Raw genomic sequence first — 13435 nt, forward strand, 5'->3', positions numbered from 1 at the left:
TATATTCCTCCTTAATCATCCCTTTTCTAAGCAGAACAGTTCCAGTCTTTTTAATCTCTCTTCATATGGAAGCTGTTCTTTATCCTTCATCATTTTCATTGCCCTTCTCTGCACCTTTTCCAATTCTAATATATCGTTTTTGAGATGGGGTGACCAGAACTGCACGCAGTATTCAAGGTGTGGGTCTACCATGGATTTATACAGTGGATTATGACTGTTCTTGTTTTGTCTATCCCTGTGCATGATCACTCGGTGCTGCTGGGGAGAGGGTAGGGAACAGCTCATATGAATCTGATCCCTCTGAACTGCTCTGTGAGGGATACATTCATGCTATTTCCAAGCCCTGTAATGGGACCCAGTTCCTGTGAGTGTCTGCTTCTGCTGAGCACTATGCAGAGACTATCCAAAGTACAGGAGAGTTATGGTCTTTGGGCCCAATTCTCCATTGCCCTTCATTTGGTATAGTCATGTACAACAGTGCAAAGTGAGTGTAAAACGCTGCCATTCTAATGTGGTGGCACAAGGCGCAGGGCAATAGAGAATCAAGCCCATATTGTATAGTCTACTAATTAGGAATAAGAGCCATGTCCCAAATGCAACCAACTTCCTGTCTGATTGCACATTACGAATCCCCCTTCTGTCTCCAAATCTCTCTGTTTACCCACCTCACCACATGCCTTCTCTTTTTACCATTTTCTGCACACCCCTTCTCTATTCCTATCTCCAGTTCTATAGGTTCTTGTATCTCAGACCCAAACTCCAGCTTCTCACTATTCCCTGCCCTGATGCGTTTCTCTTCCCCTTTTCTTTCTGTCCTTCTCTCTAGCCTTCCCATCTCTGTTACACACCCCAAACTCCCCTTTCTCCCCAACCAAGCCCTCACTTTGACTCCTCTACTCCTCCCAAATCCCCTTCTGTCTTACTCAAATCCTTACTCCAAATTCTTACTCATACTTGTGCTCCTAAAAAGGTGTAGGCCCGTAGCTACAGAAAACAGTGCAGAGTGAAAATGTGAGCTGTGCTACTGCTTTGAGTGGTGATGGCAGGGGCATCAGCAAGGAACATGAAAATGAGGTTCCCTCCCCCCATTGTGGCACCTGTACTACGTAATGCCTGGCTGGATGCAAGCAACAGTAGAGAGATAGGGTGGCATCAGCTTTAAAAAGCCCCTCAGGCTATTGCAGAAGAGCTACAAAGTAGCATGAGCTGAAGGTGTCAGAGGCTGAGAGAGAGAGAGAGAGAGAGAAAGAGAGACTCTCCAGCATAGGGATTGGGCAATGAAACTGTCAGTCTCTGATGTAACAAGTAGTATTCAAATTGTCACTTTTTAGAACTCTGAAGCTGATCCTGGAACTGGGGTCTGCTTATTGGCAGCAACCTTTCACTGACTGCCAAATTCAGCTAATCAGGCTTCAAAGTAGAGGAGGGGAGGCCTGTAATGGGGGAAAATAGCTCTGATTTCACCCGCCCCAGCATCAGCTCTGATCTCCCTAGTGAATGAGGGGGGAAGAGAGATAGGAAGCAGTGCCCCTACCCAAGGGCACTGAATAGTCTGGTGACGGGGAGAAGGACTGGACGATGTTCCCCCCTATACTGGGTGCTGGGCTGAGGGACTGGGTGAGAGTTACTGGGGATAGCCAGCTAGGAATAAAGGTAGTACAAGAACCATCAACTATGATAAAGGTCTGTGCCAATGGCACTTAGAGGGGATAGAGTACAGGCAGTGAGGATGAGTTCAGGTAGCTTTTTGAGAGGAGGAGCAGAGACCTATTTTAATTGTTTTAATTTGCTCTTACTGTAAACATTTTAGTGTTTATCTTGTTTTACAAAAAATCTGGTGTAATGGGAAGTGGAGAATATGGTGTCAGTGCAGAAAAATGTTCTTAGCTCAAAGATAAGTATCTCTATCCTTATCTATGGAAAAGAGAATCCTGTGCACACTGCATTTTGGAAAAGGGAGAAGAACAAAGCCAGTATGGGTCTATGGCAGATGTTAAAGCACAATAACAACTTGGTAGCAACTGACCATTCCTCAGACCTGTAAATACTCAGGTGTGTGAAACAAATCAGTTAGCCTAGGCTTTATATTTACTGTTTCCTCCATTTACATAATGTATCAGTCTGAGATACACTTGAATAGTTTTTCGTCATATAGACTGGGTGCCAGATAATAATTACATGAGTCTGTGAGAATGATGGAAAGGTTTTTCTGAACTATTCTCTGTCCATCTTCCATTTCACCTCCAGGACAGCAGCTGGCGCACTGCACTCCCCTTACACAAAACTTCCTTTGTGTCCTTCAGAATTCCCTTCCTCTTTGTTCTCTTACCTTGAACTCACTACTCTCTACTACCCTGCTCAGTACAAACTCCCCTTTTTGGTACCCAAATCGTAAAGCTCTTGCTTTCCCTCCCACATCAGACCTTGTTTCCTTGTGGTGCCAGGGCCCCAGTCCTGTTCACTCTTGCTTTCTTGCATCATTTGGTGTATTCTCCCCCTTTGTACCCCTTTTCCTGTTGCCATGATTCTTTCATTTGCACTTTACTTACTTGTCATGGCCCCTTTAAGCTTTCATATCCCTTCTTTGTCCCATTCTTTCTTATTCATCATTGCATTTCTCCTCTCCCATTCTTTCAGTCTTCCATCCAAATCCCTATTCCTTTTGTGTATTCTATTCCTCTTTCCTCAAATGCTCTGCAGCATACAACCTATTTTATAATACTCTAACCCTATTTAATGGGTTGTGTTGCAACAGAGTAAAGTTTTAAGCTTTTTCAGCTGTTCTGTTTTACTGTTATTGATGCCCAAACATGAACCAGGTCCAAATTCTATTTATCTTGGTGCTTATATGGCCCCCATAACTGTAGTGTTTGAGACCCTAGGGCTCCTTTCCAGCCCTTCATTCTAGTTAATTAATCTTGCCTTTACATACCTAAACCACTTGCCTCAAGTCAGTTTCCACCATGTAGGAGAATGGCCAGGCAGTTTCCTTTGAAGCAGACACCAGTATGCCTCATATACTGGCCAGCAGGGAGTGTTTACCATCATTCTCTCCGGAGAGCAAGCATCATTTCCAAAGCAGGCGTGAGCATAACTGGAAGCCACTGTCAGCAGACTGGCATTGCCCCCAGGCTGGCTAAAAAGCCGCAGTTAATATTTTCCAGGTTTACATGTTCACTATCTTAAAACAAATATTAAAACATTATTTGGATTCTCATTCAAGCTTTTTTATTAGCTGGCCAAATTAAATTTAAAGCAAGGCTCTTCTCTTTATCCCTCTGCTGAAGCCTCCCACCTCCTGTGAAGAGATGGATCTCCAAAACGCTGTCTCTCTCAGCCTCCTGCAATGATGGAGGAGGAAAAAAGTCTCTGCTACTTTATTCCTCCCTCATCCTTCATTTTTTGGCTCCTGCCTCCCTTTGTGAATAACTCGAATATCTATCTGCCTCTGCTTCAGAGTTCATAGAGGAAAGGTCCATAAATGGCTGTTAGCCAAGATGGGTAGGAATGCAACCCCCTACTCTGGGTGTCCCTAGCCCTTGCCAGAAGTTGGGAGTAGATCAAAAGGAATGGATCACTTGATGATTGCCTGTTCTAGTCATTTCCTCTGAAGCACCTGGCATTGGCCACTGTCAGAAGACAGGATACTGGGCTAGATGGACCATTGGTCAAACCCATTACGGCCATTATGTTCTCCTAAACACTCACTTCTTCTCTGAGGCCCACAGACATTAACCCACATTAATTAAATGCCCTCTTTCCCTTCTCCAACATTATTTTGATGGGGAAGAGGGAGTAAAACATGAGTAACACAACAATAACACAGTGTAATATTTAATCCTCTCTGGGTCTTCCAGTGTGGCATCCTTTATCTAGCTATCTCTTAAATACAAAGATTATAATGGATGGAAAGAATGGTAAATTGCAGACATACATTGATGACAAACCAGTAGATTTTGCTATTTGTGTGTGTGGAACACAGTATGGAATTATTGTGTTATTGTATAGAAGCAGCTCATCCTGTGAGGTAGTGTGCATACTCATCTCCCATTGACACCCATGGGAGTTGAGGATACTTAGCAGCTTGAGCTCATACGATGTAACTGATTTCCCAAGAAATGGTTACAAAGTCTTTGCTTTTTAACATTACTGTACATAATTATAAGGGCCAATGTATAGCCAAAGAAACTGCTGGCAACTTCTGCTGAGATTTTTGCCCCAATTCTGCAAATGTTGCGGACATGTCACCAGATTTAAGAGGATGGGCATTGAAAAATATCCAAGGGTAATGGATAGGCCTGGTCACTCTGCAGCAACCTGTACCAGGCCTAGCAGCAATATTAGCAGTTACACTTTCGTATTTGTATTGTGGTTGTACCCACAGGCCCCACTCAGGATCTGAACCATATTGTGTAAGGTGCTGTACAAACATGCAGTAAGAAATAGCACCTGCCCCAGCAATCTTACAGTGTGAAAAAAAAGTGCGTGTCTATTCTGGTTGGAGCTGAGGTACAGTATTGAGATTACTGCAGGGAATGGGAGCCTGGGAAATAAAACTGATAAAAGGTCAAGAATGAATGGGAGTTTCTTGATATCTATCTTACCATTCCTAACCAGGCATCGTGGCATGATGGGGAATCAGAAAATAAAAGGGAAGCCCACGCTGGATAAATTGGAGAGAGGAATGAGTATAATAAATAATCTGTATATTGGGGTGGGGGACAGGGATAGCTCAGTGGTTTGTGCATTGGCCTGCTAAACCCAGGGTTGTGAGTTCAATTCTTGAGGGGGCCATTTAGGGATCTGGGGCAAAAATCTGTCTGGAGATTGGTCCTGCTTTGAGCAGGGGGTAGCAGATATATTGGGCATTTTGGCCCAATGTCTGGTATGTTGTGACATTCCATTCATCTGAGTGAATGTGCCAAGTGACATGCACAGAGTTGTAGTTGTGAAGAGGTAAGAAGTGTTCTTTGACGGTAGGTCCATGGTAGATAATCTAGCAGTTCAATTACTCCCAACTAAATTTTGACACTAGCACTTAGAATTATAGAATATCAGGGTTGGAAGGGACCTCAGGAGGTCATCTAGTCCAACCCCCTGCTCAAAGCAGGGCCAATCCCCAGATTTTTGCCCCAATCCCTAAATGGCCCCCTCAAGAATTGAATTGAACTCACAACCCTGGGTTTAGCAGGCCAATGCTCAAACCACTGAGCTATCCCTTCCTCCCCTATTAGCACAGTTTGGGGTTGAACTAGAGGGTGCACTCACTCAGCTTCCCAAAGTATCTGTACATGGACACATGCAGGACAGACTAGTTTGTTGGTGAGGAAGATTTGGAACATGGCATAAGTGTCAGGCTGGTGGCCTATGGTCCGATCAGTTTATTAATCCATGCCAATGTAAAATTGCACTGTGATTTGGGCCACTATACAGCAGCTGAAACAAGGCTCCAGTGCCTCTGAGAAAGGCAGCTGCAAAAGGAAACTATGGTTGTAGTCTACCCTCAGTTTTTATACAACGCTCACTGCCATCAATAGAAGTTGAACTGACGATCCATTGTAGTACATACCCCTGCTGTTGTAGTCCTGGCCCACAGTACCTCATAAAAAATATTATTCTGCTGTAATCACAGTCCCATGGTAATGATAGGAGCTGGTAAAGGTGCTGTCTCTATTTTAAAGGGAGGTGATCACTCAGAGTCTGGTTGGATAGTGATAACAGTTGAGTAAAGTACCAGGATACAAGTACTACAGTGCTGGGCACAAGAACATGAATCTAGATAGAGAAAATATGTTGAGGGGGAAAGTTACACTAGTCTGTCTCCATTCTGGTGATTGAAAGGGGGGTAGCTCTCTACTCAATCATACTAAGGAGACACTGTGGTCAAGGGACTGTGCAAAGACCTCCGTGAGGACTTCCTGGGTTCATGCTCCAGCTCTGCCGGAGACTGACTGTGTGGCCTTGGTAAAGTCACTTCACATCTGTACCTCATTCCTTTATCTGTAAAATGGGGATAATGCTGCCCATGGATTGTGAGGAGTAAATGTAAGGTATCATTTAGTGCAGAGGTTCTCAATCAGGGGTCCTGTGTCCCGGGGGGGGGGGCAGGGGAGGGGCTACAAGCAGGTTTCAGAAGGTCCACCAAGCCAGGTCAGTATTACAGTTGCTGGGGCCCAGGGTAGAAAGCCAAATCCCCACCACATGGCACTGCAGCCCAGGGCCCTGAGCTTCCACACCTGAGGCTGAAGTCAAAGTCTAAACAAATTAGCTTTCCAGGCCCCCCCCCATCGTGTAGGGCCCTGGGCAATTGCCCTGCTTGCTCCCCCTTAACGCTTGCCCTGGCTTTTATATGCAGAAAAACAGTTGTTGTGGCAGAGGTGGGCCATGGAGTTTTTAATTGCATCTTAGGGGAGTGTGGGTGGGGGGCTCAGAAAAGAAAACATTGAGAACCCCTGGTTTAGTGAACACTTGTGGGATATACAAGAGTCCCACAGAAGCATCAGCAGCAAGGAAGGGGTGTGTGTGTGTTGGGGGGGGGAAGAGGTCAGCAGTCTTGTTTAAATAAGGTACATGTCACACCATGCAGGTCCTGCTTCAGGCTTTGTTTGTGTCATGTGTTACTGTATGCAGTGTTGGCCCCATGATATTAAAGAGACAAGGTAGGTGAGGGAATATCTTTTATTGGATCAACTTCTGAGCTTACAGAGGGCTCTTCTTCAGGTCTGGGATCTCTCTTATTGTTGTCAATTTGATTTAACCCTCTCAGACCAAGCTTCTCCTCTGTGCCCTGGTGGATCAAGCTGGAGGTGATGTCCCAGGTGTGCAAGGCAGCACTGGAGAGGAGTATGGCTCACATTCCTGCCACACTCAGGCTCACTGGGGCATTTGGCCTCCGTTCAGGGTAAGTGAAAGAAGCGCAAAGGCAAGTTTTGGGCTGAACCCACACACAGATCTGAGCCAGCCAGGCTCCAGCTGCAGGGCTCTCCACAGAAGCCTCTCGGGGGCTTTCACAGCCCGGTTTCCTTTTGTGCCGCCCGGTACCATGTTTTCAAACGTGAGTGCCTAAAGTTAGGCCGCTCCAGCCCCGTTTTAAGCCCCCACGTTTGAACAGCCCCAACTGCAGCCAGCGCTTTGGGTCTTGTTACGCGGCTTTCTTGGCAGAAATAGCTCCGCTCCTCCGCTCTAGGACGCGCTGCCGGGTCCCCCAGAGCAGCGGAGACCCGCACGGTAGCACGCCAGAGCCAGGAGCGATTCAGCACGAGCTTCCCCAGGGCCAGCTCCAGGCCCCCTTTGTCTCTAGCTGCACGCACCACGCTGCAGGAGCCCCGGCAGCCCCTCCATGGCGAGCCAGGTGAGAATCCTCCGTGCGCCGGCTACAGGCTGGCTCCCTCCCCCGGGCTGGAGAAGGGGGCCAGGTGGGGAGCGCACACGGGGTCCCGTCCCGGCTCCTCTCCCAGGCTGTACCAGCTGCGTCGACTCCGCTGTAGTTGCCTGGCCTGGGCGCGGCTCTCCCCGAGCCCCGCTCGCTGCCGTCCCCCCGGTGCAGGCGGCCAGGCAGGCAGCAGCCGGGTTTTATGCGCACGCCGGCTGCCCGCCCGCCGGGGGTGGGAGGAGCCGGGCAGGTTGTCCCCGCCGGGCCCTCCTCCCTCCCTCCCCGCCTGGCTGAGAGGGGTCGGGGGAGGGGGCAGCATGGCCTGTCCGTCCGGCCCCTTTTCCAGCGCTCATCTGCCCCGGGAGTGCGGCTCTGCTCCTCGCAGGGAGAAGAGGTCCGAATGGAGACAGAAGCCAGCCAGCCCGGCCTCGCCTCCCCGGACTCCCCGCACGATCCCTGGTACCGCTCCGCCCGGCGCGGCGGGGGGCGGGAGCCGGGGCCGGCAGCGCGCCTCTCCCACCACCCCCGGCTCTAGCCAGCCCCCCGCTCCCCACGAGCTCGTGGCCCGGACAGGCTTGGCGGTGGCGGCGGCCGCTGCCAACATGGCCGATGCCTGCGAGCTCACCCTGCCGCCGCCGGCTGCCGCCGGAGTCCGGACCCGAGCCCCCCTGCCCCGAGCCGAGCATAAGGCCACGCGCTGACCCCGGGACCGGGCAGCCCGCACCGCCTCCCCCCCGGGGGCCGCGCTCGGTCCCCCCCCCCTGTGCCCGCTCCCGAGCCTGGGCAGCTCGTCCCGCATCCGCGGCGCGCCGGGTCCGGTCCCCCGCTGGAGCCGGGCAGCCCGACCCGCCTGCTGCCTCCGCGCTACTCCCCTCCCGCCGCCGGCTAGCCCGGCCCGGACCCCCGGCTGCCCCCCGGCCCGCCCCGCTCCATTCACGGCTCTTTTTGTGTCTCCCACAGCAAAATGTTCATCGGGGGACTGAGCTGGCAAACCACGCAAGGTGAGGCCCGCCGGGCAGGGACCGCTCCCCGCGGGCCCCGGCCGAACTCCGGACCGGGCACCTGCCACCCAAACTTTCCCAACTCCCCGGGCGGAGCGGGGTCGGGGCTCTGCCCGGCTCGGCTCGGCCCGGGGCTGTTATTCCCGGGAGGACCCCGCTCTGTAGGGCTCCCTCGATGCCTCTTCCCGGGGGGGCGGACAGCCGCGGCCGCCCCCGAACTCGTGTGTGTGTGTGTGTGGGCGCGTCGCTGTTCGCCACCAGGGGTCGGCTCCGGATCTGGGGCGCTTTCTCCGTGGGCCGGGCGGCGCGGTGGGGAGGGAGCCCCGGGGGCCGGCGCTGGGCAGGGGCCCATGGCCTTGTGTTCTGGTTGCAGAGGGCTTGCGGGAATACTTCAGCCAGTTCGGGGAGGTGAAGGAGTGTCTGGTGATGCGGGACCCGCTGACAAAGAGATCCAGGTGAGAAGACCGGCCCCTGCTCCTCCTTTGCTCCTCGCCAGAGCCGGGCCGACTTTAACCAACTTTCTCTCTTTTTTTCCTTCTTCCCCCCCCATCTCCCGCCTGGGATTCGGGGTTCAGGGGGTTCGGGTTTGTCACATTCATGGACCAGGCCGGTGTGGACAAGGTTCTGGCCCAATCCAGACATGAACTGGACTCCAAGACGGTGAGGTTTCTTCTCCCATCTAAGGGGGTTCATTTGTCAACTGAGCCTCAGTGCTGAGAGCACTGATTGATTGTGGTGTTTGATTCCCAATGAGGGGTTATAAACTATTGATTACTGATAAAGAATTATCCCACCCTTCTGCATCCTGGTGATGGTTTGTTAACTGGCTGCTCTTCTGAGCTATGGCTGACCAAGTATGGATTGGTTTGTGAATGTTGGAGTATTGATTATGAATCTCAGGTTATGATTTTTCCATTCTGCCTACTGATTGCAAGATCCCTTTTGAGAAACTGATTGTGGCACTTTGTGAGTTGAAAAGACTGAATACATTCAGGACTGCACAAGAAAAAGTGTGTCCATGTGAAACTAACAGTGTCTATGGGGGCAACTGCCCCCTAAGTGGAGAGGACATACAGAGCTTCACACTCTCATGTGATGCCCTCTCTTAGTCCCTTATGGAAATACAGCACCCCACAGCCTTTGGTAGGCTTTTCTTGTCTCTTGCGTGCACCAGTCACTTTCTATTTTGCCTTAGGTGTAACCCCTCCATGATGGGCGGTTGACCCTTACAAAGAGCTAGGCCTGTTCTCTCTGGTGATGCTATAGACCAGTGGTTCTCAAACTTTTGTATTGGTGACTCCTGAGTGCGACCCCCTATATAAATCAAAAATGCATTTTTTAAAAATATTTAATACTATTATAAATGCTGTAGGTGAAGCAAGGTTTTGGGGTGGAGGCTGACAGCTTGCAACCTACCATGTAAAAACCTTGCAACTCCTTGAGGGGTCATGACCCCCAGTTTGAGAACCTCTGTTATAGACCCATATCCCTTTGTGTTGAGGAGTTGTTGCCTCATGCTCTCTTATGGCTTCCCCAGGATACAAATTTGCAATGGCCATGAATTCCTGAAGTTTATTGTCTCCTAGTGTGCTTAGAAGGTGCCTTTGTGGGCCATCTTCTGCTTTTTGAGATATCAGTGGTGCCTCCATCCCCCAGGGTGGTGCATCAGTTCTTGTAATTACAGGCTGTTCTAGCCACTTTGTGAACTTGTAGATAGTTTTTTGTAGAGTCATTGGGTCTCTTAACATAGACTGTCAGTTCCTGCATTGCAAGCTCTTGGCATCAGGGAGATATGTAGGATCTGTGTTTTGGGACTGGGTGTTAGAGATCTTTTGTCTGAGTAGTTTTAGTGACTTTTGTGCTGTCAAATTCCTCTTTCTTAATACTGCCCCAGAGGTGGCGATACAAGTGGTGGGGGCACATGGAGGAAAAAAAGAAGTTCCCGTTCCAGCCATGAACTAATGAAAAGTCCACATGTGTAACTTGAAGTCTAGTGAGGCAGTTCAGGCATCAAATTCTTTATCTGAGTTGAATAGAGAGAGCGGGAGAGAGAGACCCCTTTCTTGAGGCTTACAGCATGAGCTGTGGTGAGATTTATGTCTGTTCCTGTTTAACTGCATGGATCGTTCCCTTTGATGTATACAGGACCTTCCTCCCCATGGGAGCTCCTGGTTAAACCTATTCCAGCCGCCTTTGCAGCGTGCAGATTGCCAGGAGTCTTAAAAACCTCGTCCTCTCGTGAGAGTGGTGCAAAGTTAGTTTTGCTTTGCGGGGAGAATTATGATGAAATGTTTTGGGGTGGGGGCAGGCTTGTTTTATTTTATAGTCCATGTAAATGTGGGGTCTGATGGTGAATCTGTGGGACTGGCCTAGCTCACTCTTGAAAAGGTGAGTGATGGATGTTGATGGTGGCAGCAATCCCAAGAGTATTTCTGGGACAGAAGTGAGATGCAATCTATGGTCTCCATTCTTACCTGTCTAAACCAATGCTGCTTCTGGTCTTAAAGCAATTCTGCAATCCTCTGGCTGGGCCCAGGAAGGGGAGGGGATGGGGAATGGGTAAGTGTGCTAAAGGAGAAGAGAAGGGACTTGTGGTGTAAAGAACATGTGGGGCTGGCCAGCCGTTGAAATTCTGATGCATCTGGCTTGCTGATTGTATGTTGAGGAAGCAAGAAGAATGGTGGCAGTTTCTCTAGAGTCCTTTCTTTGTCAGGAACTTTGATTTTTTTTTCTTTGATTTTTTTTTATTATTATTATTATTTTTAAAGTTTAAATCTGGGCTGAATGTTTTGAGGTATGTTGCCTGGTAATTGCTGGATTAGGATCTAAAACTGATCTATATGTGCAGTTCAGTGGCTCTCAATTCCCCTAAAACATGCTGATTTTGTAGCCCTGTGTGGGGGTTTTTTGTTTTTGTCCCCCCCCCCCTTTAGTTGAAAGTCTCTGCTGTTTGTCATGGACTAAATGTCACCAACTCATCTGAATCCTAACTTAGGCTTTTATAAAACTTTGTGGGAAAAGGCCAGTGTCCTGAAACTACCCCCTGCTTGGTGTCTCCTGGTAAACAGCACTTGGTAGATAATGTCTGCCCAACTTGTTGCTTCATTGTTTTCTGATTCTTCCTATTGTAATTAATGTTGTTGGCCTGATTCTCTGGAGGAAACCTTGTGCCTTTCAGACTTCTCCTTGTTTGTAAGCTAGATCGCAGTCTCCAGGGGTTATTTATGGAAATGCTTGATAGGAGAGTTGGCTTTGCCGTCTCAAGGTAAAAGATTTGCGTGCCTTTGGAAAGCTGCAGCAAACTGCTGCCTTCAGTTTCTGTGTGTGCCCTAGAAACAGGGATGTGCTTGAGGTTTTCTTGCCTTTGCTGTTTTTATTGGTGTGTGTGGAAGGGGCGCTGGAGGCATTTTCAGATTCACTATTAACAAATGTAACAAAACTGGCACTAGAGAGATGACAAGTGTGCTTTTTTGAATCACTTCAGATCCCAGCTAATGGATAATGATGTCAGCAAGTTAAATGTAGTTATATGAGCTTCCATGGGAATTAAACAGTGTTACGTGGCCTGAAAAGTGGTAATGAAGGGCCCAGTTGTGCCCTCGTTTACACTTGTGAGGTCAGTGGGATTCCATGGATATAACCATGGGCACAATTTGTCCCTAAAGGTTAGTAACTTGAAATGAAGTGACAAGTACTTAAATAACACCCCTAACCACTGTCTGATACTGGTTAAATTTTTTAGGACATTATCTGAGGAACTCTGAATTCCTTGTGTACAAATCTTTATCACATCCATAACTGACACTGAAGTAAAACTCTACCAGATTATTGGCTTTAATACCAGGGATACAGGAAGAGATTACCACCACTTCTCCTTTAATTATGAAAATTCCTGCACTTAAGGAATAGTCCCCTCAATAGACCTTGAGTCTTGTATTGAACGCTCTCTCTTCTGTGCACCTTCAGTTGCGCGTCTGCAGTTGGTTGGTCAGGCCTCGGTTTACCAGCAACAATAGCTAGTTGTGCAGAAGAATTTGTGAAATTACTGCCTGCCCCCTCTAGCCAGGTGGATATGTTATCTCTACCCAGTTTATCGCTCTCAGGGTAATGAAAAAATGAGGCCTGGGCTTAACTTTGCTGTGTATGAAAGCATCTTCTTGGCAGGAGCTGAATGACACTGGCTGAGAACTAAAAGACAGTAGATTATTGTTTTTGCTTATTATCTGCCATCAGCCTCTTGGTCTCCTGCCGGCCTCTGTCCTCAGAATTCACTGAGGATTTCTGCACTAGCCAGGAAGCCAGAGGATTGGAGTGGGAGGAAGGGGGAGGAGAAGGGAAAGGTGCTCAGATGTCCCTATGAGGCACCAAGAGGGTATGTTGCTCTCTGTGTTTGGCAGTCATAAGGGGAGGTTTATTTATGTTCTTCACTTTTGCCTCTGTTTACTTACACGCTGAGTTTATTTATGTTCTAGGTTGTGAATCAGGATGGAGGTGGGAAGGCAGAGGGGAGTGATCTGAAGAGGTACTGAGCTTTGGGTTCTGCATGACAAATGAAAGGATGAACGAAGGGAGAAAAGCCAGGCTGGAAAGTAGAACAATAGCAGTGAGAGGAGCTGGAGAGCTGCCGTTTCCTTGCGGGCTGTTTGAGCTGCTGGGCTAATGGGACAAACTTCTCAGCTCCTCTCCCAGCTACAGCCTTTCCAACTGTGGGCTGAAAGACCCTCCTTTAGCACAGGGCTCTCTAAGCTGATTTGTAGATTTGGATCATTTCTAATGTAAAGGTGACATCACAAGAGTTGCTCTGTGTGTGTGTGTGTGTGTTTGTGTGTATTATAGTGGGTGTTTGGTTTTCAGTGCATTAGTATTTTCCTAGTTTAAGTTGTGGTGGTGTTAATAATAGTGCAGCCATGTGTTCATCCATTGCTGACCTCAGCAGAATGTGCACCACCTGGATATTGGTGCTGAGATACAGGCACGCCAGTGGACAGCAGGTTTATTAATAAACCAAACAAATAGGCGCATCTAGCACAGTGGGATGATTGGAACTGATTGTTTTTATTGT

The 13435-nt window shown here is 48.7% G+C and overlaps 1 protein-coding gene across 8 annotated transcripts in view; it reads left to right on the forward strand.

Moving 5' to 3' along the window:
• Positions 1 to 6728: 6728 nt before the first annotated feature.
• MSI1 (musashi RNA binding protein 1) overlaps positions 6729 to 13435 on the forward strand; it is a 37916-nt gene continuing 31209 nt past the window's right edge. For 4 of the 8 annotated variants that reach the window (XM_026660536.2, XM_024198032.3, XM_026660538.2 and 1 more), the window contains exons 1-4: positions 7681 to 7831; positions 8333 to 8373; positions 8747 to 8828; positions 8949 to 9033. In XM_026660536.2, coding sequence (XP_026516321.1) covers positions 7773 to 7831; positions 8333 to 8373; positions 8747 to 8828; positions 8949 to 9033 — 267 coding nt within the window. In that variant the 5' untranslated portion in view covers positions 7681 to 7772. The other 4 variants (XM_029913689.1, XM_026660535.1, XM_026660537.1 and 1 more) reach the window with 2 other exon arrangements.

Source organism: Terrapene carolina, unplaced genomic scaffold (assembly GCF_002925995.2).
Source record: "Terrapene carolina triunguis isolate 2854851 unplaced genomic scaffold, T_m_triunguis-2.0 Scaffold790, whole genome shotgun sequence".
NCBI classification, from domain to species: domain Eukaryota; kingdom Metazoa; phylum Chordata; order Testudines; family Emydidae; genus Terrapene; species Terrapene triunguis.